Source organism: Ooceraea biroi, chromosome 10 (assembly GCF_003672135.1).
Source record: "Ooceraea biroi isolate clonal line C1 chromosome 10, Obir_v5.4, whole genome shotgun sequence".
In the NCBI taxonomy this organism is placed as follows: Eukaryota; Metazoa; Arthropoda; class Insecta; order Hymenoptera; family Formicidae; genus Ooceraea; species Ooceraea biroi.
In genome coordinates this window covers 2,439,424-2,466,858 of record NC_039515.1, presented here as the reverse complement: position 1 = coordinate 2,466,858, position 27,435 = coordinate 2,439,424, and the positions used below count along the sequence as shown (strand labels likewise).

Below are 27,435 nucleotides of genomic sequence, written 5' to 3'. Positions count from 1 at the left end.
GTTGCTCAGAGCAACGTACAGCTCGGTGCATTAAGTAGTCTGACGAATGAAAATTAGCAACCGTACATATGCAATGTATATTAGATATTAGATGTAAATTAAAGCATCATTAAGAATGGATTAATACGAACTAATAATCATAAATAAAATTCATTTAGAATCTTTTTATGCATACATTATTATCTCGCATCATTTCGTAGTAATTGTAAATATTTTCTGAAAAATATCTGACAGACTCCAAAGAATATTATTAAGCTGAAATCAGATGCAGGAATCGATTCTAACGATGTCTCCGACTTATCATGTTCCAGAAAACGCCACCATTACGTGCGACATCGTACGCGATATCCTCGACACCCACAACAGAATACGTCAGTCCATCGCCGAGGGATCAATTAATGCTCAACCACCTGCCGCCAATATGCGCAAACTGGTGAGTCACGATAAAATATAATCAGCCATGTCCACGTTGCACATGATGTCCTCGATATTTCCTGAACGTACGATAACGTTTGTGAATATAAAAAGATCTCCGCGTGATCTCTATGTTGACCGGAAATTGCGAATCTGTTGTCTGTTTAACAGAAAAATCCTCGACTAAGACAACAAAGAGTCGATTAAAGTTTGCACAAAGCTGAAATGTATAGAACTAATAATATATAAATCAATGTACTACTCTCTTTTCATTTATGTTATCATTCATGTTATTTATACTATTCTACTATCAGTAGAAATAGAATAAATAATTAAAATATAAAGCTAGTATATTATATACCATTTTTTAATTAATTTTTAATTAAAATTAATTAAAATTTTTGAAATTAAACGAGGAATTAAAAGAGAAATGTGTGGACTTTCTCTGTTGGGAATGCAATTCGTACAATTTTAATCAGTAAGAAATTATTATTTCGCATAATATTCAGTTAATAAGAGTTTTTAACAACTCTTACAAACAAGCGTCCGTATTTTATTAATTAATAAAATCAGTACGCTCGCAATGCTATTGGAACTAGATACCACGTGCGCGCAGTACTTCTTTGAATATTTACATAATTCCGTTTACATAATGCAAGCTGCATGCATGTTGATTAGACGCACATGCATTTGTGCTTGCAGTATTGGGACTCCGAGTTAGCCTCCAGTGCTCAGGACTTGGCGAATCAATGCACATTCGCTCACAATGATCCGAAGGACAGAGAAGTCGGTACGTACAGCTCGATATTAAGTGAATAACGAATGAGTGACGCATTTTATCTTGATATTTAAATTTGGAAAAATACTTTTGTAATACTTAAGCAATTAGACGATTAAGATACGTATCACACGCAGCTCGTTATTTTAGTAATTATTTGAATAAAATAGCTAGAAAAGATACCGCTAAAAGAATTAAAAAAATTTTTTTAAATAATATAAAATTTATTTGCGGATTTGATATTATAAATAATTATTATATTATATTAATAGTTATATGTTATAATAATTATATATTATATGTATATTATAAATCACAACTGCAAATATTATTGTTAAAACTTATTAGTGTGCAATCTGGCGCTCGCCAGAAGCACAATTTCTTTCAAGCAGATTTAAATTCCGCATATTATGCAGATTATAATAATAATCGTTTAAATGTCTATAATACATAAACTATTGTCAATTTGTTTACAAGACTTCGTCCGGGATCTCCATTTCCGGAGTTTATTTCGAATCTCAGTCCGAAGTGGTAAATTTGATATCTTCGACATTTCGTGTGATTAATAATACCAGTTCAGATTAATTATAACGTACGATATTTTATGATCGATATTACATGCGCGCAAGGAAGACGGGCGACATGGAAGCCAGCGGGCTTTTAAGGGCGAAACGCGAGAAGCGTCACGGCTGACGCTAATCCAGCCAAATGACGCTCCGGCGTCGCTTCCGGTTTAAATATATGCTAATTATCGAATAGTAGAACGTGCAAGTGGATGCGATCTCTTGTTGCACCGTAAGTTTACGGGACCGCAGGACGATCTACAGATATATTTAAGAGGTTCATAAAACACACCCCATGTCCTGTCTCTCGCACATTCGTTCCTTCCTGTCTATCCCTCCACCTTCTTTCGGGAAACCAACTGACCGTCTCACATAATGCAACTTTGTCATTAACAATACGAGTGCCTGATTGACACTAATTAAATATTGATTAAAAATATATAATAAAAAAATATGTCGCGGCTCATTATTGATATGGTGAACAAAACGTGTTAATTTTATTGCATTTAATGTTGGGGTTTTTCTCTGTTCCTCTCTTTTTCTCTTTCTCTTCATCTCTCGTTCTTTCACGATCCTTCAAAAACAATCAAGATTGATAGGCAATTAATGATACGTCGCAGAATCAAGAAAAAAAAAGTAATCCAGATCACTTCCGCAAAGCGGGAATCTCGGAGATACAGTTTGATCAGTGTATATTGCAGTCATTAATTAATTGGCAGTTTTATATTATAGAACAGACAAGGTCAGGATTACATAATAACTTCGGGATATAATCACTGCATAATTATCATAATGGTTAAATCTTTTGAAATATCCGAGTGAATAATTATCGTGCATTTTAAAGCTCGGTTTCCTCTGGTGATTATAGCGGAAATTTTAATGCAGTTTATTATCTCCTCTCGTGTAATTTCGTGACGTGATAGTTAACGGATCTCGCTGATTTATATATACATATTAGCCTCATCCGCATCACACGATTACCGCGATCGTAATTAAATTACGACAAGAAGTACGAATATGAATAATGAAAATGGAGAGATGTAAAAACGGAGAGACAAGAAGCCGATACGTATCATTTTAGTAATTAGGTTTTTTCAGACAGGACCAAAGCTGTACTTTTTACTTCACATCTAAAACAATTTTACTTTTATCGTGCAATATCGAAGATTTGCTTAGAGATACTCAATATCAAATATTGGAACGTGCATTATGAAGCGATCGAGTCTCGACGTTTGCGTTGTGGATAAGCCGATTCCAAATTTACGTGAAATTTGATTCCGCAGAGATGGGTCTTCTTTATATATTGGAATAAAGTTGCCTGAAAATCTGCATCTTTCGGATTTGGAATGCTCGAAAAGATTCCACAGTGTTGAATGGATTCTGCCGCAATATGATACATGAACATTTTCGCAAATACTATCTTTCGGAACAGATTTTCGTGATTACACGTGAACTGATCATTTAACAGTCTCATTGTCAGACAGGCAACGCATCGAATACTTCTAACAAAATTAACAAAATTATCTAAATGAGATATTTTTCTGTGTCAGAGAGATTCCAGGTTGGGCAAAATATTGGCTTGATGAGGACACGGGCGAGCCGCAATAGCACAAAGGTGGACTTTCCTAAGCAAATATACAATTGGTTCAATGAGCACAAACTCTACCAGTTTGGCGCCATTAACGAAACGATTCTGCCAGTAGCTGGCCATTATACACAGGTGAACCAATAAAAAAAAGAAAAGAAAGAGAATACGAAATGCGAAAGTATGGTAATCACAAAATTATTGTTATATAGAATTATATGATAAAGCGATAAATCTCGAAGAGAGAAACGTTTGATAATATACAAAAAAAATTGCATCTTCATATTTCGTATTACATTTACGTCATATTTATATTGTCTCTCGACTATTTTTATTTGGCCTCTTTAAATAATCAAAGATGATAGTAAAAATGTATATAACTGGAATTACTTTACGTTGCTTTACAATTTGCTGCAACAAAAGCCGCATGTACAATATATTGGAGAATCTATCATAATGCTGGAAGAGATTTCCATTATATTGCTGGAATAATTTACCAATCGAAATTCGATCAATGTACGAAACAGTAAGCTATCCAGTGTATCATCGGTTTTCAGATAAATTGAGAGAATTTTCAGAGAGAGCTTTGAAGCATCACGGCTTTTCTCTTATTATTTCCGCTTTTACAGCTCGCGTGGGCGGATACTTACTTAGTCGGATGTGGCTACTCGCAGTATAAAACGTTGAATGATACGATTTATCGGCTTTACATCTGCCATTACGGACCAGCGTGAGTATCAGCTTTAAACTTATTTCGTCTATCATGACCTAAAATCGTAAAAGTCGCAAGAATAGAGCCAGCAAAACTATGGTAATAAAATAATATTAGATATTACGCTAGAATTTACATCTAATATTATTTATTATAATACTATTATTATAATAATATTATTATAAACGAATTAATCTTCTAATTCTCAAGCTATTTATAAACGTTACAAAATAATTTAATTAAACTTTAATTAAGCATTTTTTAAAGCTTCTTACTTTTCTAGAATTAAATGTTATGGTAATTATATTACGATATATTTATGAATCTACTTAATCTTAATAGAACCGGATCCTACAAAAATATTTACACATTCGAATTACACTTGAAATAGAAGGATTATTCGTGTAACTTTAAAAAATTATTTCATTAAGTCAATTATACATTACTCATATGTACCTGTTCTGTTTAACAATTAAAGTGGCAATGAAATTAGCAAGCAACCGTACGTCATTGGCAACTGCAGTTGCGACCAGGGTTTAAAAGCTTCAAGCAAATATCCCAATCTTTGCGGTATGTCTCAACTGTGTACATAAAACATATTTAAGACAATTAATTTTGCAAAGACAACAAATAGAACACAGAAAAAAAATTTAGAAAAGAATTATGCACATTATTGTATTTAAAGTTAAATTAAAATTGAGGAAGATAAAAAATTAATAACGATATAAATCCACAGATCTCGAGAATGAGTCAGCAAGTTGCCCCGAGGACAATGTCGAGAAACTTCACAGCGATGCAGACCTCGTGCCTGTTGAAAACGGTCGTAGATTTTTTAATAACCTGCGCGCTGACACGCGTCGAGAAAAAAGCATTACGTACGACATGATGAAGAAACAACCCGCTCACGCGAACAGCAAATCCATCCTCATCTCATCTCCAAGGATATTTTATTATGTGCGACCAAATTCTAATATTCTGATATTCAGAGGTAACTTAAATAATCGCAATAACAGTAATTTGAACATGTTTATATTTTTTCAACATTTTCACTTAATAATATTAAATAAATCGTAAATATTGCAAAAAATGATAAGAGTCCAGAATTCTGAAACGATAGGCGTTCCGATATGTTCTGTAATTAAAAAATTTCATAATCGTAATCGGAGAGCTAAATTTTATAAAGTCTGATTTTCTTCTTTGACAAAAGAACCAAAATCTTATTAGGACATTATGTCCTATTTAACGAAAATTGTATGAAAAATATGTAAAATTAAAAGAGAAAGGTAAAAATAAAGATATATATATATATATATATCGGGAAAAGAGAGACCAAGGATGCGCAGCGCATCTTTTAAATAATATTTATTCTTATTTTAAAATATATGCACAACAGCTTAGGTATTATTCACAATTAGGTTTTGATTTACAAGTATGTATATCTTTACAGTCCGCAATGCAGGTAAATCTAAGTTTATCAAAGATTACGACCGCATACTTCGTAATATATTATATAAGAATTTAAATTCAAAATTGCCTACCTACAGCCTTTCGGTATACCGCCAAGAATCTGATAATGATCACAGATCGTAGAACGTCGTTTCGTTCGTTCGACTGGACGAAAGAAAATGTTTTCACGTAATAAGTGAACGCAGAATGATTGTAGATTGTATCGAAATCATCTGTGTCTCATCAAAATTGTTTCTTAATCCCAAAGATCGTTTCGATCGACATATGCGATATAATATGTAACTTTTCTTGCACGTTCCTCAGAAAATAATTTTTATGCGTAAATATTTATTATAAAATAAATTTATAAATAAGACCTTTCAAGCTTTATTTTTCAATTACACAATTGTTCGGTAAAGAGATTCAAAAATGTAACAAACATTTCTTTTTTTTAATATAAGAGAAATTTAATTTAACAATTTCTCTTTTAAGATATTTGGCAATCAAAATCGAAACTTTGCGTCACACATTTTCCTTATAGATGGAATCCATTTGAACGTGTTAATAATTAAATACACGTTCAAGAAAGGGCATGAAATTGTTTAATTAATATATCATTTTAACGGTATAAGAAAATCCGTACTAAAATATTTTAAGTGGCACGATTACGAAGTTTACTTTGCGGAGACGTGCGCACGCATAAAGTACTTACGCTAATAAGTTTGGAGCACGTAAGATTTTAATATAACTTACTTTAGGTCCCCGCGAATTTCAAGATGACTCGTTAAACTTAACTATTAATTACGTTCAAGCTCCCTAAGAAACGCACAGTGTATCCACCTAAAATACAAGAGTTTACGTAAGGTGTACACCGAAGATAATACACACCGTAATTCCTTTTTCCAATTTTTCCCGATTAACGGATTCGTCCAGCGTTACAACGCCTCAGTAAGCAATCGCATTGCACCCTGGACGCACCCTTCGTTGCGTGAAAACATTTTCTCGTCCATGTCCGCTTGTCACGTTAACAATAGTGATGTTACCGGACTAATTAGTACAATCGTACACCAGTTTTAGCACGTTACCAAACGCCGCCGCAATAAATTACATAACTGAATCTCCTCGTGATGAACTAGATGATGAATCCTCTTGAAGTAAATTCAGACAAAGACCTCAAAGTCTTCCTGAAGGAGATGGATTTAATCGTTTCAATTATTCAATACTTGTTATAAAACTTGGTGCAATTTTGAGTCAACTGGTCTGACAACGATAATAATGCCAGTGACTTTTCAATGGACAAAAAGACCCACCAATGATAATCACCATGGCCATGATGCCGAGCATGGATATGAGACAATCGAGGAAGCGAGCTTAATTAATTATACTTAATTATTCGCCATAGTAATAAGTGAGGTTCGTAGTATTTATTTCGTAAAATAGATTCTCGTTCGCTTCTAGCTTTGTGCATAGCCATTGTCTGTGTTTCTCTTTCTCTCCCTTTCTCTCTTAGGTCTTCTTCATCTAATGGTCGGAAGAGCAATCTGCTCAGAAGAACGTAAACTCGATAAGGATAATTCAAATAAACTCTGCTTCGAATCTAGCTCAATTTAAACGCTATAAACGCGTTGAACGTGTAATAAACATTTAATAGCAATTGCTACTTTTAATGGTATCCGCATTTATGTCGAATTTCACGCATTTAGTTAGAACATGTCTGTAGTTAGAGTTTTCTCTTGATAAAAATGTATCAAGATATCGAAAGCAATGTAATATACAATTGTCAATAATGTAAAATAAAATAAGAATATTTACGGAATATCAATACGTCGAATTTACTCTCTTCTAAAGCGAACGCCAACATTAGTGATAGAGCTAACGTCAGGTGTATGTCGATTCAGATCTCGAGTAATATTTAAAAATTACATAATTACATGATGACACGATAGTCGTAACAGTAGCCGACACAGTGTGGCAGCGAGTGCAAGATAATTCGGGACAGACATTGTGACGTAGAAAAATCAAAAGTTATTGAGCTGTGAATGCCCACGACGGATTGCAAAACGTACATACTTAGGGTATATATGCACATTACACATGTATATGTGTATATTATGTACTATCGTATCACATATGCGCCATATATACATTTATCTATGAACAGGATGGTCGGATTGATATCTTGGACCATCAGCGTCATCCCCGCTAGATTATTTTCAGAAAACTTTCTTACGAATTGTTTGCATTTTTAAATTGGATATCGAATTCGTATGCAGAATCGTTAAAAAGTTGCTGCAATAAATGTAATCCGCCACTCGAAGAAGCCACGCAGTTCATTCCGATCTCCGATTTTGAATCCTCTCGATTCTTTTTATTATCTTAATAACTGCGATTATCTTAAGATTTTCGATTATAATGCATAAGCATGAGAATGCGTAAAAATTGCTTACACTTTACAGGACGGTGGTGCAGGACGCTTAACAAGTGACATAACATCGCGAGGACTGATTCTGCATGCGAGCATTAAATTTAAATTAGATCGACGTATTTTTAATTTTATATCTCTGCTGTTTTTTTTTTCATTTAACTCATCATGCATGTAATGTTGTTAAAGAAGCAAAAATTAATGAAGCACATGGCGAGACAAAAAATATTTCGTTTATTCGCAATTATTCAATAATTACCAAATTTCTCGATCCGAATAGCAATATTTGACAACTGAGGAAAACTTAATAGAAGATAGTAATTAATTTAAAGGAAAACATTAAAAATTTATTACGATCGTATAAGGATTCATCGAATTCCCAGAAGCATATTTTCAGAAAATGCTCTAACGGGACTTTGAGTAACAATTGTAGACTTGATGCATCAGACATGGACATTCTGGACTATCGATACATTTCCTCGTTTTTCTTGCAATTCCGTAGATTCACCGCTCTCTTCTTTATTAATCTGTATGTATTGTTATTCTTATATATATGACCCTGAAAGCTGTGTTACGAGTCGTCGTAACACGACGATAACCGACGAGATATTAATAGTGAAAATACTAATCGAGAATCTTCCTTAGCCGCGAGACCTCAAAAATATCTCTGAAATACCGTGCGCAAACTTTTCTGTGATTTACGTGCGACGTACCGCTATCTCGTTAGCGTACACATAAATTCAAGTAGTAACTGACAGCAAAGGCCGCACAACAATTGCTGCGTAAATCACAAAAAAGGATTTGCAATGCAAGTAATCTTGCATTTTCCTTTTCATTATCTTGAACCCTAAACGCATCAAATTTACGATCCCTTCTTTTACACTAGCTTGATAAGAAGATCAAGAGAGCTCGGTGTACGAGACAATAGGAAGAACGTACACCGCTCATCAATGAAAATTAAAGATCGAACCGTTCCGTGATGTTAATATTTATCCTAATTATATTAGCGATAATGATATATCTGTACAAGATCCGTAAAACGAATACGCAGCAATGTGCATCATTTACAAACGTCGGAACAGTTTTGTACACGATGCACACGTACTTACTTACAGATACTAAGGAAGTTAAAACGAATGGCAGTTGCGACTAGAAGAGAAGGCTCTGCTTGCAGTGCTTTTTTGTGCAATAGCGTGCGCGATTACTCGAAAAGATATATTTCACGTGTCGTAGAAAGTGCATCGGAGGAGGAGGAGGAGCGAAACGGGAGTAGGAGAAGCGATTAAGAGTTCGCGAAGCTCCAAATTGCTAAATTCGTAAAGCGAGTCATTGAAGAGACGGACGATTTCCTACGAACGGCAGATTACCGTATTCATATCGTGATCCAACAAGCGTTTCTCTTGCACGAGAATAGGGACGGATCTCCTTCTTCCAAGATCCCTTAAAATCCTCATGCTCATTACGCGCGAATACAAATGTTATAAAAATACCCGAGTACTGGAATTCACAACTCACTCGTTCGCGGATCAGTCGGGATCCAAGTTTCGTGGATCTCTCTTGTGTGCAACGTCGCGAAGCAAAATGTAAAAGAGGTCCGTTCAATATCAACGTGTCTCTTGGTTCGTACGCTCATCGTTGCGCGTCGATATTCGCTCAATCGTAAAGCAGAATTGTTGAGAATCTCAACCCTGCGAAAATGCTCCGAGTACGTCTATGTGTAGACGTAACAAACTTCTCTTTACTCTCAGCAACGTTAATGCGAGTGAAAAATTTCATTAGTTTTGTTCCGTTCAAACACGTATTTCAGAATCTCGAAGAAAACCGGCTTGGAAATATTTAGTAGTATTTTTTAGTAGTAGTTTTTGACGTCCATTCGGACAGTGTTAATTAAACTTAGACCTATCTTAAAAAAAAAGTATCGTCACAAATTCCAAACGATTTAGAAAAGAAGTTTATTATTTATTATTGTTATTCGAGCAATTCATCATCGGTGTGCACACAACTGATTATTTTCGTTACCTTGTATTCCCAATTCGCTCAAGATCCATGTTTTCGCAATATGATAATGTGGATGTACAACAGAGGTTCGTGTGCATTCAACAAATCTTGTATTGTCCGCTTTTACAGATCAGAGTCCCGTAAAATCCTCTCCATCGATTTCGAGTACACATTTTCGCAATAAAAAGGGAAACGAATAGAAGAAGAGTAAATAACTAAATACAGAAAAATGGATGATTTTCATGGACGTTCTTGATAATCGTCGCTGTCGAAGAAGCTTGCCGGAGTTTGCCGGATGTGCGTAATTAATTCTATCTTTCTCCATTCACCCGCACGATTGTAGAACTGGAATACGCGAACGTCAGTAAATCCGTTTTAATTCAGATTACGATGACAAACGAAATTGGCCCGAAATACACGCAGGGAAGAAAACGTTCGATCTCGATGTATACTATACAGGGTGTCCGGTAACTCACGACTCAACGCTCGTGAGTGGATAAAGCGGACTGAACTGAGTGGAAAAGTCCTATATCATTTTGCAATTTTCACAATAGTTAATGAGTTATTAATTATTAAAAATCGCTGTATTAGTCCGGCCTACCGCCGAATGCAAGTGCGCGGCGAGATGCGACCGCCTAGCGATCAAAGTTGCTAGGCGCGAGAAGTTGTTTATTACAAATGGCATGCCTAGCCATTGCCACTGCGATCGCTAGGCGGTCGCATCTCGCCGCACGTTTGCATTCGGCGGTAGGCCGGACTAATAGCACGATTTTTAATAATTAATAACTTGTTAACTATCGTGAAAATTGCAAAATGGTATAGGACTTTTCCACTCAGTTCAGTCCTCTTTATCCACTCACGAGCGTTGAGTCGTGAGTTACCGGACACCCTGTATATAGAGCAGTATATATAGTACGCATAAACGGACGTTCATGTCCCAATACAAAGATTCCAACATCCCACAAATAGAAATCTCGATTAATTTCCTACATAATAATTTATTAAAATCTACATCTGATTTTGTTGCAACAATAACTTTACTCTATTTTTTCCATTCTATTTTTACAACAATTTACGTACACGTACACGTGCACGACACGTACGATGCACTATTTTCGGCCAATGATTGCATATCAATTGCACGACATCTGAATGACGATTTAACGGCGGATTCACTGACCTTCTACTCCACCAGCTGTACCTGAACGGTTAATTTAATTATAAAGGCCTAACTTTTGTTTCGATATTTTGTATAATAAGATAATCTACAGAAATATATCTGGTATGTACACGTCGGGGCCGTCGTGGATTATGAATCTTTGCTAAAAACTTGCTAATTACATTCAAACGTCCGTTGGCATTTAATCGTGGTTTAACGAGCACACGCACTCGGTTAGTCACGCTCTGCGTATCGGCGGAAACGCTTCAAGCAACAACGGACCATCGATAAAATGTTTTTTTTTTCTTTCTCTTTCTCTTCCTCTCTGTTCATAAAATAATTTTACACGGATGGCATCTCGATTCGATATAACATATCTATATATTATCAAAATAAATAGCCACCTCGTTTCTGTTTCTCGTATAAATTGATTGCATCGATTCAGCTATTATGAACGTTCTTCCTGGGGCGATTCCGCAACGACGGATTTTTGTACTTCTCCTCGACGTCCTCCACATCCTCTGCAATCGTGTTGTGAAACGTGTTGATGGATCCGTTCTTCTTTTCTTCTTCTTCTCTGTTCGCCTATGCCTGCCCTCTTATTCCGATATCACATGTGATCTGTACGACGGTATCCCAACTCGAGAATCGATTGGCCGAGCCGATTCTCTCTGCTGAGAGACGTGTCGCTTTGCGGACTCACAATTTGCAGTTCGTGAAGCTCACACGCACCTCACTCGCTTCACGCAACCTCGACGGTTGCCACGAGCGACCGATAATAACTCGTATAGTATTTACGGCAGGGGTTGGTTGCTACAAGCTTGTTTGTTTTTCTAGCAGCCGCTAACGGGGCCGTTACTTTCCGGTAATAGCCTGGAACCTGGGTAGGCAAAGGCCGAACTTGGTTTCTATACCGGTAAAGATCGGCAGAGCTACCTGGTAGCCGCCTATGTGATCCGGATTCGTTGATCGAATCTCGTCCGCAACCCCCGTACTAGGCACCTTTTGCTCCGATCCGCTAGGTCGACTGTAAAGAACATCAGGCATTGTCAAATATGTAAAGCAGGTCCCGAGTATCTGCTAACGGTATATCGAGATATTATCGATACAAATATATAACATATATTGCTAACGAGATATATAAATCGATAAGATAAATAATTAAACTCAATACTCACGATCCTCCGAAATCGACAACGAACAGCCTCTGCAGTAACTCGTACGTGAAGAGGGTGACGCCGAACTGAGGCGACGATCTGAACACTCGAGCTGAAAAGACAAAAAGGCACGCGATATTGGACAGACCGTTTTGAGGTGTGCACGCACAGCTTCATTCTTTGTCCAAATAAAGATTTGGAACATTCCAATGGCAAACGCGTTAGCATGATGGCTGTCTACTTTCTTTTGGCAGAGCAAGACAAAACGGACATTATGGAAGATGATATAACAATTATGTACAAATTATAATCACATGATTTCAATCGTCGTTTATTTATTTTAACATCATTGCAATTATTTTTGCACATTGCGCGCAGTTAAACATCCGCGAACGAATATTAGCCAAAGTTGAGGAAATGCTAGTCAATAAAAATGTAACATGATTAAAAACATCTTCTTCTTCTTTTCGTATATTATCAAATTATGTTCTCATAAAAAGAAACCAATTTTGTATTTCTTTGTTAAAAAGAAAATGAATAACTTAGCGCTACCACCGATCTTGATAAAAATACGAAAATGCAGAAGTTCAATAATGTTAAATCTAATCCGAAGAATTGGTAATTTATTGACTTGCATTCTCACAGTTACAGCTGCAAATATACATGAATATAAGTATGAATATAATAATGTCGTGAGACACGTTACATTCGATGATCATTCCGAGTGATCAAACTGAATAAGTGCACTGGATGTAGATCGAAGAGAATGAGTACACAGACGAGGCAAAAATCATGATGACAACAGGATGACGAAGAGAAGAAGTACTTACTGATAAGTAAATCGCCAGGTCATATTGAAGAGGAAGAGATAAAGTCGAAGGATGCGGCAGGGATGATCCCCCGCGCATGCAATCGACCAAAGCAAAATATATTACTATCTATACTTTTGAGATGACAAGGCCATGTAAGAATCTCATTTTCTCTCTCCTTTTTGTGGGAGTAAATGGATTCTGATTGAAGCAATTACTTATGTCACGAACAAAGATGATTACATGTACGGTTAAAGCAGAAGATCTTAACAAATTAACAAATTCCGATGAAAAAAAGATTAAAAAATTTATTTTTCGTTTATTCCTTTATGTTATTTAGTTCCTTCGCGACAGCCATCCTACTAATACATGACGTGACAATATTAGGGTTTCGATCTCTCAACGTCTTTATCCCGTACAATGCATTGCTTAAAATGCAGATATGATACTCATAATTAAATCTCAAAGAGACTTTATTTGTAGGAGGTACATAGCAAAACGATATACCTGTTGCGCCCTTCCAGAATGCCCTCGCGCCTTCCTCCCTGTAAATTTTCTTCGCACAGTCCAGCAGTCCAGTGTACGTGGTTTGGCCTTCCCTAGCTACAACCTGGAACGATGTTATAGCAGAGTTGTAAAACTTTCGTAACGTAGTTACCAGACTGACTAATCGGATAAACTCGGAATATCAGCGAGGGACGCACCTGTAATCTCGTTTTTATCACGTCCGCAGGAGTGACAAGCGCCGCTGCGGGCACGCCGGCAATCGCGCCAGAAACGAGGAGCGACAGCGGCGTGTTGTAGCCCCCTTCGTCGGCCAACCGCGCTTTCGTATGTGCGTACATAGGAAAGTATATCGCGCTGAACGGTACGTCCCGTAGGAAACACGCCCTTGCGCCCTACAAAGAGATTGTAATTGTCGTCAGCAAGGCTTGCGGATGACAGATGGGAAGATGATAGCCAACAATGACGATCAAGGATGAGAGAGAGAGAGAGAGAGAAAGAGAGATCATATTATTACGCACTTTATACAATCCGAAAAGACCCAGCTCCTTAACGACAGCCCACGCTCTGACTTTTGAGCCCCCCGCGATCTCGCCGGCTACCTGTAGCCGAATCTTCACGATCTCCAACGGATTCGTAAATATGACTTGCGACGCCCCAGCCTATGAAAAAATATATCGAAGCATTTACATTAACTAATCAATAAGCTCGTCAGGGGTGGATAAATATAAAATACTTACACAGGCGCCGGACATAATTTCTCCGTACATCGGTAGATTTCCATTCTTATCCATGAATTTGTCCCGGACGAAATCGTTAACCGTAAGCTTGATAGCTTTCTCCGGGGCTACTCCCATCAGCTGAGGCATCAGACCTCGATAAAGACCGAAGAAGCCTTCGTGCCGGATCACCTGTCAAACACAAAATACCAGCTTCATGATTAACAATGCAGAGAGTGTTGCACGACGAGACTTTTCGATTCCAACCTTCTGCAAGCAATCAATGCTGTTTCTGTACATTAACTCGCCTATGAAGGATCCGGTCCTCTGATTCTGCATCCTGGTCTTCACCAAGTCGATAGGATACACAGCCGTAGCACCAACAGCTGTAACGACACGTCGTTTTAGTTCCCTAACGTATCAATGCAATTGACGACGGCTATTTATCATCAATTAACAGTTCTAATAATATTAAATAAATATTTAAACTTTATATTTTGGTAACAAATTTATATTACCAAATTACTAAAATATAAAGAGAGAGAAAAGGATAGTTCTCAAAAATAAATAAAAAAAAGGAATTTTGTCATACGTACCTCCACCAATGGAACCAAGAACAAACCGATAACCACTCTCAAGAATTTGTACAATAACGCCACGCTCATCCGGACTCTGTGAAGCAACAGTGCTCGACATTAGATTATTTATCTAACACGTCGTTACACCAACTTTGAGACGTACGTTTAATTAACGTACTGAATTACCAGGATTCTCTTCCCCCTATTATTACACTTACCGACACCGCTTTAATCTCGGCGACGCGCTTTGTAATCTGCTTGAAATACTGCTCGGGTGTAATTGCCACGAGATCATTGTACACAATCTTCCTGGAATACAAGGGAACGCAAGCTCAGCTACGTGGATCGCAAGTGTCGTTAATCCGCGAAGCGTTAAAGAGAAAAATACAAGTACAATCATTAAAGAAAAAAAAAAGAAACATTGATGAATCGGCATCGATGGTACTGTTAGAATACTAAGGATTACAGGAGAGCCCTGCCGATATGATCCACGTCGCGTGTCCTTAGACCGTCTTAACCGGCGGGAAAAAAAGTAAATGGGATCGTTAGCGTGTGTCCGCGGCGTGCAAATATTTGCGCTTATACCACCGTCCTGAGATAGGAGGAACGCTGAGGAGAAGTGGATGAGAGCAAACGGTGTCGTAGAGAGATATGCGCGTATTATGTGACACGTGATTAGTCTGTAGTACAAAGACGCACCCAAGCCGCGAATCTCGCTCGTCATCTTCCGTAGGTCTGATCCAGGCAGCGTAAACACGTAAACAAACGTTTTCAAGTTTATGGGAGGTATTCGCCTGAACGTTGCTCGGATATGTGTTCTTGGAGAGTAGTGAGTGTTAAGTTTAAGCGCTGTGGGCATGGAGGGTGATTAGAGGAGTGATTCGCTTCGATAGTAGGTGTAGTCGCCGGGTCCTCGTTCCCGGTAACGAGACACACGTGACATTTGGATGATGACGATGTGCTTGCTGGTGCAACAGCAGCGTTACGTGACTCGCTCTCCCCTCGTACTTGTCGGATCGATCGAGATTATAGGGCGCGTGGAGGCGAATCGCTCTTTAATTAGCGACATCGGAACTTTTCGACGCAGCCCTCGCAGCGATCCGCCTGTTCCGCGCGATCCGTAGCCCCCGATCAACCAACAAGAAGTGCACATTTCAACGTCCAAATTGAGACTACTCACCCAGTTTGATGAAGCAAGTCGCAAAGGTGAAACAGGATGTCTACCTCCAACGGGGTTATCTGGGACATCATTTGTGCAGAATAGAGAAATTCCTCTGCAAAAGAAATTGCTCCGTTCAGTAAAAGAGGATTGAATAACGTGAATGAAATGAATAAAAACATTTAGTGACTCTATAAAAATTGATTCTATAAATTTATTTTAAGCATTGAAATAGAAAACTGTTACATTATAATGTTCTTACATTGACAAGAGAAAGAAAGAAAGAAAGAAAGAAGAAAAGAGGAAGAGGAAACTGTCTAATCGATAAATTAATATTTGTTATCTCTGTGTTTTTCTTTAAGATTACCTTTGGTGACTTCTTGATATCTGTGACCATTGGTTGCATTCAGATAGATACGCTTGATAAGTTCCATGTTATTCAGAAGAGAGTTGAACGCCATGAAGTATGGAAAACTGACTTTTCGACCGCTTTGACTGGCACCAACTGCCTGTAATAATTAAAAATAAAATTTTATATGCCAAACTATGGATCAGATTTTTTAACGTTTCAACGTTTTGAATATTATACTAATTAATTAATTGAAATTAATATTGAACTGCAATTTGTAAGAAGTACTTACAGCAACTAAATTATCCTTTACATCTTTAGTAAGCAGATGACTTTTAATACTGAGCATGATGTCTTTGAAGTCTAATGCCGAAATGAAACCTGCGCTATCCTTGTCGAATTTTTTGAAGGCTTCCGTTGCATATTCTTCGTGAAAATCCTAGAAACAAACATTTTAAGTCTCACTTATCTATTTTTATATATTGCAGATATTATTTTTATAAATATTTAAAAATCTAATATATAATATAATAATTGTGCGTTTACTTTTAAATATGTATTGCTATTTTATATGTGTGGTCTGACATGTATATTAAATTTCCAACCATTATATGTGCACAGCTCAGTTTAGTAAAATATTTAAAAAGTTTCGAGATAAGAGACGTTATCTCGCAATTTTTCGAGATAGTCGAGTTGTGTATCATAAAGTTACGATGAAAAATGAAGCAGACCGTATAGCGATATACGCGTATTTCATAATCGCCGTACTTGTTACGTCACAGATGGCTCGTTTCCTTGGCAAGAGTAACAAGCGAATCCGCAATCAGACGCAATGCAATGGTACGAAAGACTCACGTGCAAAAACTGACTGAACTCGGCGTAGCTAATCAGCCTCTTCTTGTCCTTTCCGAAGTAAAGCTTGATAAAGCTACTTTCCATATTAAAAGGCATCTTCTGATGTAGTTCGGTCTTCTGCATCACCTCAACGAACTCGTCTAGAAAGTACAAGTTGATATAAAGCGCGCGCACTTTCTTTTCAAAGAGGAACGACAGTAGCAAAACTTACCAAATGCAACCATTCCATTTCCATTAGTGTCAAACAGCTGGAAAGCTGTCCTGTACAGAGCGTCTGGCACACAGAGCAGGCCTTCGAACGCTTGAAATTCGGCGAACGATATGAGTCTGAAACGAAACAAAATTAAGAGTTCAGTTATATAATACTCACTCATAAGACGTTTTTCAATCTACAGAAATTAATATAATTAACATATAAAGTATGTTTCTTACGAATTTTAATCACAGAATAAATATTTTGACACATATGTCTCTTTTGAATGATGAATTTAATGCGTGACTTACCCATCTTTGCTAGTATCAACGATACCGGCAAGTAAATTGACAGAATCGGGATTGTAGTCGGCATCTGTGTAAAGGCCAAGGTAACTCCGTACGAAGTCAGATGCGGTCATGAACCTCTCGCCATTTTTCTCTTGCGTGGCGTACTGTAAAGTTTTGTGAAAAAATGCTCAATTATCATCCAACACTTATCTAAACGTTAGTATATTAGCATATAACATTTATAATTATGACTACTGATAATAAATAATTAAAATATAAATTGGTACGGTTTATTATATTAATAAATCATTAAAACATAAATTTCATCTATTTTCGCTTACCTGATTAAAAATTTCATGGAGGCGTTCAGTATTTGCACGCTTTAGATACCCAGAACCCTAAAACATGACACAATAAAAACTGAGTGACACTCTAAGTAAATTTTATGATTGCTTCTCATAAATCTCACAAATATGAAATATTAAAATAAAGTTACTTAAAAGAGTCTTAAAAATTTGAGCCTTTAATTTGAAAAAGTTATGATTTACAAGACCTTAATAAAACAGAATTTGGAAGTATTGCAAATTAAGAACTGTTCATTAATTTGTTACACCTAGATACATATCGAAATCATATTGACAGAACTAACATTACAATCATCTTTTATTCATTGATTTTTTTAACCCGTAAATTAAGCAAAAGAATCCTTTTTTAAAGAATTAACAATGATTTGTAAAGTTAGTCTGCCTGATTCACAGATTTTTAATGTTAAAGAGCGATACGACATTGTTCCTGTTTAAACGTTGTTTCTGTTTAAATATCTCAAGAGCATATAAAAAAATAATATGGTACACATTTACATATTCATCCGAGAAGAAATTTACACGGTGAAAATATCGTTGTGAAACTTCCCAACCCCGCTTCGTGCGCCGACAATTAATAACACAGGCATTTATTAATAATAAAAAAATCAAGACCTCAGCTTGCTTCCTAGCCCGAGCTTCCTGATCACAGCTTTGTGATCATGGATCACTGCGAAACGAGTGGGAGGTGCGAACACCAACCACATGTGTAACACAGAGTTGCTCCCTCAACCTGGTGCGAGCATATGGAAAACTTGCACGGGGAGAGAAAATCGAAATGTGTTCACCGTAACGCTGTCAGCGAAGAAAAGAGGCTTATCCGGCTTGTCAAGGTGGGTGTAAAGGTTGCTACACACCTGCGAATTTTCTCGTCACATTTGTCAGCGCGTTTGGGATACATCCCAGCTGCTCAAGAAAGGAAACTACGAAACGATCTCGGGTGACGTTCGCGGTTCCGCGATAGATTTTCAGCACGTTCTTACAAACGTGCGACCGGCGTGCGACATGGTCAAATGAGTTACATCACCATAGTAATCACCAGAGCGCCGGCTGCGACCGCGAGGGCGCGAGCACGAAACGTCCGCAAACAATTGTGATAATGACAAGATAATGACTGGTTAATGATGATAAAAAACATAACGGACAATCTTCACCTGCAAATACTTTTTGAACATGATTATGACATGTTATGTTAAATCTTAATAAACCAATTGGCGTGAACGGACAATCAGCTAAATTAGCTAAATCAGTTTGGCAGTGCACATATATCAACTACTCAATGCAAGTTTATCAGAGAATAAGTGGATTTCCGGAACGTGGAAAAAGCGAGTTTTACAGGCAGAGGCTGAGATATAGAGACTAATTTCGGATGCCAAGAGCTTATTATATACATACATACATATATAACAAAAATCAACACGTCAACACGTTCCCATCGTGTTCAACTTCCATGACCATTGAAATGAATATCATACGTTCAAGATAATATTCTCAAATCGCGGGAAGAACAATTTTAACGAGATTACGACAACCTCGTGCTATTTGAAATTAAATAATTTCTTCCTTACATTTCCCACTTTCATTAATAGTAAACGGAGATATTTCAGAGATCAAGCAAAACACCCTAAAACGTTAACGCAATGCTAAAGAAATCCGTACACGGCGCGCGTGATACAAATGCGATGTGATAAAATTATGCGTGCGGAAACGAGCGCCTTCCTCGCCTCGTGCACGATTCAGCGCCGTTGTGTAAGATGCTTTAACGTTGGAGGTCACGCCTATCGCGGCAACAGGCAAGGAAATGCGCTCTTCGTGGCGCAGACGCACGTACTCTCGTGTTCGGCATGCTGATGCTGATGTTCCTGCTCCTGCTGCTACTGCTGAGTTACACCAAAAAATTCCCAGTTCTTCGTTATCGATCGCGATCGACCAGGGGCGATGACATCGGGCGACGTTACACGTTTCACGGCGAGGAAACTCTCGCGCAATCAACTGACACGACTGACCTGTCCCACAGGAGTTTCCCGCGCAAATGTACACGATGCACGTGTGCCGTGCAGAATGGACGGGCCGACAGACAGATGGACAGACAAACGAGAAAGGGAAAAAAGAGAAAGAGAGAGAGAGAGAGAGAGAAAGAGAGAGCACGGTGTCTGATAACACACCGAGCGGCACGATCAAACACGCGAACGTCACGAGGAGACTGAATGTTAGGTGCTGATACGGGAGAGACGAGACCTCAGTATCTCTCTCTATCCCCTCCTCGTGTCGGTTAATTTCGTCTCTCTTGTTTTGCTCCCGCGCTCGTTGCTCGTCGCTCCTCTCTCCTGTCCCGGCCTGAGCTTTCGCTCTCCTCTCCTCTCATCTGCTCTCTCCTCTTCCTCTTCCATCGTCTCCTCTCTTCCTCCGCGCTCTTTGTAATCGTAATGCCTTATTTCCTCCGATTCCAATCCGAAGTGTCGTAACGATGCGTTATCTCCATGCGATCAACGATCAACGACTTTATGCGGGCTTAAGTGCGTTTAAATATGTTATAATATATGCGTTATCAGTGGAAGAATGAAGCTCTTCTCTCTCCACGTGCTTATCTACTCTCTCCCTGTCGTCTATCTATGCAAAATATCTCCGTTTCTTTCGATGACATTGGAAATGCGTCTCGGGAAGAAATTGTTTGTTCCAAAGGGACGAGGTCTCGTGATTGACGAAAAGGATTTGCTGCACTGTAAGGCATCACAGAAAGCGCATTAGGCAATGTACAGATTAATAGATCATTAATTCGGGTTACCTCCGATTGACACATTTCTCGTAATTAATCGTAATGAATGACACTATCGCATTCAAATGCAAAATGTTACATAAAATTCTGCAAAATTCATTTTTCTGTTAGAAACAAAAATATTCAGAAAATTCAGAAGAAAATAAATAACTCAAACTTCGCAGGGAATTAATTGACTAACATTATTAATTAAAATTAATATTACTATCTTGTAGGAAATTTTGTATTAAAGATAAGCAACAAATCAAAATCAAAACGCGGGTGCGTATTCGAGAATAACCCGCAAGGAAGCTCAAGATTAACTTTCACATGAAGAGGCCGAACGCAATTTGTTGTCCGTTCAATTCCAACTTAATAAGTTTGCACTCGAACGCCTCAATCGTGTTAATCGAATAAACCATTATACGACGCGCCGTCTTTCTTTCTCGACGGATGTCAGTTTGACACGCCAATCGAATCACTTCAATCAGATTATGAAAATGCACGCTGACCTCATCGGGTTCGCCGTTCCTCTTCTGCATCATCCTCTCTGCCGTTCACGTGAACATATTCGGATCATTGTCCCTCCGAGAACACTCTCTTCGAGCACCGAGCGACGTCTACTTCGCTGCGATGGAAAAATCGTGTTTCCGTCATCAGAAGCCGGTATTTTCGCGCAGATTTCTTGCCGATCGCGTATATCGCGCCGTAATTACTACAATTACCAATAATTACTGTAATCATAGATCATGAGAAACCGTGACCATAGCCGCTTCTTCTTGGCACACGTACATCGATGCCAAGCTGATTAATTTTATTTAACTACTCAATGAGACACACTTATGCATGTGTAACTTGAATGCGTCACGCACAAGAACGCTTCTGCTATTAATCGCTTGTGAGTCACGCTGTTTATTATCAAGGAACGCGAATGTTTCCGTAAATTACGAATGCACTCGATATTCTTTATATCTGGTCTCCGATCAGTCGTTAAATGTCGTAGGCTCTAAACTGACGTCTCGAACGCGTTTTTACCGTAAACGAGCTAGGGAAGCGGAAAACGCTCTCTGCTGTTAAATCGCAATGAGGAGTGCCTTCCGGAGCTCGAACGCGTGAGTGTAGGCGAAAATGACAATTGCTTTGACGAACTCTATGACAATTGCCTCGATGAACGCTGGTCAGTCCGCACGGCAGCGTTTCAATCCGCTTGTGATCACCTTTCAGACGCAACTGAAGCTGAAGCCGTGACTTGAAAGCACCGTTGTGCGCACATCAAAGATAAATAGATTTTCGGGGGATCAACGTTTGAAATTCAGATAACGTTCTCGAGGATGAAAGAAAAAGGTCATTTTCGAAACAAAGCCGAACTCAAAAACAGAGATAACAACAATGAGGATTAGCGTAGCGACGCTACTTTGCTCAACATATGCGTCTATACTTTGCTTAAGTAATAACATATGTGAAAATTATAAAATCGCCGTTGCTGGAGCGTTTCTCGATTGAATCCCACAGCAACTCGTGCACGACTCTTGTCGTCGAGCAGGCCGATGCGAGAACAAAAACACGGCTGTCTTGAGCACGTTTGCCGATCAGTCCCAAGGAGTTTGCAACCGCGCGTGCATCGAGGAAGAATCGCAAAAACGAGCAGCAACGGCGAGCAAAGTCGACTCAGGGTCGAAGGGATTGCTGCGGTCGGCTGCGGAAATCGAGAGACCGTGACGCACGATGAACGGAAGGAACGATTATTCTCCCATCAGCCGGGTTACCTCGAGCACCGTCCGGATCTCACTGACGCGTCGAATGCGGCTCGACTCGCCACCGAGGTGCAACTGGTGCAGGTCGGGAACGAGGAGAAGTGGTTCCACGGCACGTCGTCGTCGCACGCAGGGTCCCCGACCTGCTTAAATGACCGCAAAACTGCGTTACAGGAAGATCAGATATAAGCCACAGCCCGGCCGCCGCGGTTCAACCGGAGGTGGTGCACGGATCCGCTCGGAGGTGGTAGACACGTTGGTAGGTAGACTGGTAGACACGGAGGAGCGAGGAGGTGCTCGTGTTGGGCAATCGATGAAGTCGATCTGATGAAGTCTGGTGCACTGATGGCCGCGTGTACTGATTTTTTTCGCTGCGAACGATTTGAGCGATCATTTTCTGCGCGACTGAACGTGGAACACGCAACTCGTGGATTCTCGATGACGAGGAGTTTGGCGCGTGCAGTGTGTGTCAATTACGTTATCGGGTAACGTGGAACGAACCGCAATAGCGAAATTCCAATTTTATCTATTTGCCTGTATTGTTGTAATCGTCGCTGTAAAGCGAGGATGGTCTGCAAAAATCAGTTGGCTCGTGATTACGTACTATCATCATGCATAAAATTGTTTTTGTGATAATTACGTATGCACCGCATACGTTCCACCTTGAGAGCTAATTAGATACATTGAAACATATATCGTCATCGCGCATGACCGATGTACTCGCGAAGCACATTTAATTAATGAATAAAGATTCTTGTCCGCGCACACAACTTACGCAATGTAATTTGGGAATTAATAGACGGCTCGAAATTAGAACGTCTTGAATATCGCGAGCGTGAGTATTTCGGGTTTACATAGTGTCCCACTAAAATTCTAAAGTATGCAATAAGTTACATAATTTTGGGTTCAACATGGTTTCAATCATCACGCCAAGTAGAATCAAGTAGAACAAAAATATCTACATATTTCTAAATCAATTTCCAGATCAATATCAAATTAATACATAGATGATACATTGCTCTATGAATAAATATATATTGTAGAAAAAAAGGATCCACAATCTCTTAATTAATAATGTTTGAGTAGTTAGCGATTTCTGTAAAATTAGTCTTACCTTTCCAAAATATTTTTAAAAAATTATTAAAACTCCGAGCGTGAGAAGCTCCAAAATTTATCGATTTTAGAGATTTCACGACTAATTCATCACGTTGTGAAAAGTAAGAGACTATGTACAATATAAAATGAGACAAGAAACCGCAATTAATCCCACCATTGTTTGTTACGTTGTTTGTCCGTTATTTTCCCATAAAACGATTACGCCTCCGTGCGTCTTTGACTTTCGTAAATTGTGATAAGATTTAAGTCTGCCTCGTTTCAAAATCGAGGTCACCTGATAAGAGCTCTGCAGGGGTCCTCATAGCTGCATTATAAATAGTATGACGCAGATAAGAGAAACTAAGCAAATGGCATATTCATTAATAAGAACATGTGGAGTATCCGATTACGTTATGAAAGCACGAAATTTTCTTTGTAAAACCGTGTAGCTTTCGATAAAGTTTTCAGCAAGCGTATGAGAGCATACGATCTTCTTTCAGTATTGATTATATTGCATTTCTTACGAAGGTGCAAGTATAACGACGTTTCAATCTATTTTGGCCACTTAATCGCTTAATAATCCGAGAAAATCAATAATCACAATGTGAGATGCTTGATTCATCGTATAAAAAAATGAAAGGCATTCAATAATACTGTATAATCACCTCGACGCGATAACGAAATACTTCGCGTGGTTATTATCGAGTCCCGGATTCTTATAATATCGTATGAAATGTAACCTTGCACGTACTCGTATGACGACAATAAATAAAAAACATACGCGAGAATCACATTACACGATTGTTCGCTTGTATCTAACCAAGTCCAATATCCCTTCAACATTCCATGTGAGATGGACAAACAAAAGAATCGTCCTTATCATGTAATTAGCGATATTCCCTGTGGATAACGTGAGACTTTAATATATAGTCTTTTAAGTACAATTAAGATAAAAAGTTTCGCGCGATTAAAGAGCGAGTTTTGTTTCGGTAAATCTTCGTCAATCAACTTTATATCGATATTAAAAATAAATTGAAATTTAATTAAGTAATAATTAATTTAATTAAGCAGTTGATTTGAGATTTTGATTTCTTTTCTCATTCAAAATTTCAATGCAAAAGAAATATAATTACGTACGTGTATAATTCCATTGTAAAATATGAAATCCGTTTAACATACGAGAACTGCGCGGTAAATGGGTCAAAATAGCATATAGCGTCGCGAATTCAAACTAATAGTTCTAATAATACGTCACATTGCGTACGATCTTCGCGTTGTATGCATAACTCGTGCACCAAAATTCTTCTCACGACGACTGGTCACCAACCAATGCGCATAATTCATTTTTCAGTATGTTGTTCTACGTATGCCATATTTATATGAAATGTACAATTATAATTGCTCGTAATTGCAATTATATCATACATTTCATCTCACGAAGATAATATTTTTAGTCTTCATTGTCTAAATTTATATTGTATTAAAAATACAATATAAATCGAAGTAAAAATTGAGATAAAATCCTTCCTATTAGTTTTGATTTGATATCTTCTTAAGAATCGTGATAAGACGTTTCTATTATATTGATTCCTTCACAAACAGCCTTGAACATTCTATGACAACCCGTTTGTTATAATCAATACAAACCAAATATAACAAAGGACTTCATAAGAAGACATGCTTAAACTTATGCTAAAATCGTTTGACCTCCTCATTTAACTTCGATCTCTTATTCCTGGAACGGTAATCAAATTGATCTACATTGAATTCGTCTATACAATAGATAAATTATCATTAAATTAAGACAATCATTCATTCAAATTTTGCTTCAACAGTCGAATTTAATTAGCAATCCGATATTCAGAAGTGCTTAAGAGTTTTCATGTAACACTGCCAAGCGATGGGACTGTAATGTCCCTTTATGATATTTCGAATAACTATAGCAAAACTGCCAAGCATGCGCATTTTTCCAATAAAATCTGAAAATTTGCGTGTAACGGTTTCCGATTTCCTTAAAGTTCTGTTCCAATAGATGCGATCGCATTGACGCAAAATAGAAGTCTCAATAGACCAGCCATCTCGTCTTTGAGCCAGTCAGGTTGAGACACAAGGACGTCGGGATATCATATTTGAATGCGGTCGGATATACGTGCACGACCACTGGCACGACCATGCAACGCACAGTCAAAAGGGATTAATGAGATCGAGAGTGAGGGTTGCGGGCTGTCAGTCCTGGTGACCTCGAAAGCAAGCCGGCCTCGCGGTCGGAGAGACTACAGGATCGATATTCGCACCGCCGTTTGCCCCGGCACGATGCAGATGTCATTTGGCCATTCCCTGCCTCCTTGCTATTAATTGTAAGATTGCCGGGTAGCGAATGACAACCACGTCACGCGAATGACAACCACGTCGAAAACCGCGAATTTGCGCTTGCCGAAATGGAAAGTAGAAAAGATTCTCGTTCTCGTTCGATTCTCGCGCTTCTCGCTTTCCTTTGTCATATCGATATGATAAAAGGAAGAAGAATGAAAGAAAGATGGAAATATAGAGAAGACCTTTGAGGAAATGTGTCAAATATTGAAAAGAGATTATTGAAGAGATTTAAACGGCAAATGTGAAAAAATTGGCAAACATTTATGGCAAAAATTGGCTAGCAAAAGTAGCACCTTTTTTGATGTCGCCTTCATGCTAAGATCTTTTCATATAATTGCTAGGGAAACGAAGAGGGGTTCATTCCGCGCTCATTCAGCCAGATATGAACTAATTTCAAAATAGAAATGCAAAGTTCGATATTCAAGTTGAAATTCAAATTCAAACTGAGAAATGGCAGCGTTCTGCGAGTCGTCCAAAGTCAACTACGGTCGGTACGCTTGGCTCCGAGATTCCTTCGAGTGCCAGAAGGGAATATCGTACCGGAAAGAAAACGGAGCGTACAGAAAAAGCGAACACATAACACGAAAGCATGTATCATACGAACTACAACAGAAAGAGATCATCGCGATTACGACGTCTATTCGTTTCCAATCGAAATTCCTCGCGCTTTATATTTAAAGCAACCCTTCAGTGTATACTTCACTCGCTTTGAACATGAAAAAAAAAGCAGAGAAAAAAGAACAAGCAAAATACAAATTGCCGGAAAAAGGCGCAACTTTCTACACGAAAGAGCAATGAAAATCCGAGATTCTCGAATTTCGTAACCTCCTTTCGGTTCCTCGAACCATCCCGCGACGAAGCCACCCCTCGACGCTCCTCGGCGCGTCCGAGGGCGGCGCGCCGACGACGCGGTGTCGTCGGCGCACGCCACACGCATATTCACGTATGTACGTACACGCGCGCGCGCGCGTAATGCAGAAGATTATTAACCAGACTTACCCACCTCTTGGCAGGACGCTCGAACGACAAGCGAGTCCTTCAACATTCCCAGGAGGAAGTTTACCTCGAACCTCTCCGTCGCGAGCGATGATCTGCGTCCTCAGCGGCGAAATCGGACCGGGAGACCGGAGAAGGCGCGCCGCCAGGCGATTCTCGTTCGGTCGACGCTGCTCCTCTCCCTCCTGACACACTCACGCACGCACGCACCCACACGTACGGCAGGCACTTCCGGGAAAGGGGATGAGGAGGACGACGACAATCGCACGCGGCCAACGCGCCGTGATCCACGGAACCATCAATCCGTCAACGGACCGCGCTCGAACTGGCCTTTGAAAACACTGCGCGGAACGGAAGCTGACGCGCTACTACGGAACCGAGCGGCCGCCTAGCGCCATCTCGACGACGGC

General features: G+C 38.8%; 2 protein-coding genes across 8 annotated transcripts; one reads left to right on the top strand and one right to left on the bottom strand.

Moving 5' to 3' along the window:
- The first annotated feature begins 281 nt into the window (after positions 1-281).
- Positions 282-8,213, top strand: LOC105278409 (cysteine-rich secretory protein 2). Its single transcript, XM_020031264.2, has 6 exons — positions 282-433; positions 1,117-1,225; positions 3,282-3,475; positions 3,970-4,070; positions 4,531-4,622; positions 4,789-8,213. Exons 1-6 carry the CDS (start codon positions 287-289, stop codon positions 5,124-5,126), a joined length of 981 nt encoding a protein of 326 aa, XP_019886823.1. The 5' UTR covers positions 282-286; the 3' UTR covers positions 5,127-8,213.
- Positions 8,214-10,977: 2,764 nt separating this feature from the next.
- On the bottom strand, positions 10,978-27,383 carry LOC105278413 (calcium-binding mitochondrial carrier protein Aralar1). Of its 7 annotated transcripts, none has more exons than XM_011337477.3 (18): positions 27,033-27,383; positions 18,032-18,088; positions 17,712-17,854; positions 17,419-17,534; positions 17,208-17,347; positions 16,645-16,791; positions 16,371-16,512; positions 16,025-16,118; positions 15,544-15,579; positions 15,063-15,153; positions 14,863-14,938; positions 14,534-14,652; positions 14,288-14,458; positions 14,069-14,209; positions 13,748-13,942; positions 13,551-13,653; positions 12,256-12,340; positions 10,978-12,104 (listed from the first exon to the last, which is right to left on the bottom strand). In XM_011337477.3, exons 1-18 carry the CDS (start codon positions 27,072-27,074, stop codon positions 11,933-11,935), a joined length of 2,070 nt encoding a protein of 689 aa, XP_011335779.1. In that variant the 5' UTR covers positions 27,075-27,383; the 3' UTR covers positions 10,978-11,932. The 7 variants fall into 7 exon arrangements, with proteins under 7 accessions (XP_011335779.1, XP_011335784.1, XP_019886853.1 ...); XM_011337482.3 differs by having other exon boundaries at positions 12,256-12,333; XM_020031294.2 differs by having other exon boundaries at positions 12,256-12,346; positions 27,033-27,382.
- Positions 27,384-27,435: the final 52 nt, after the last annotated feature.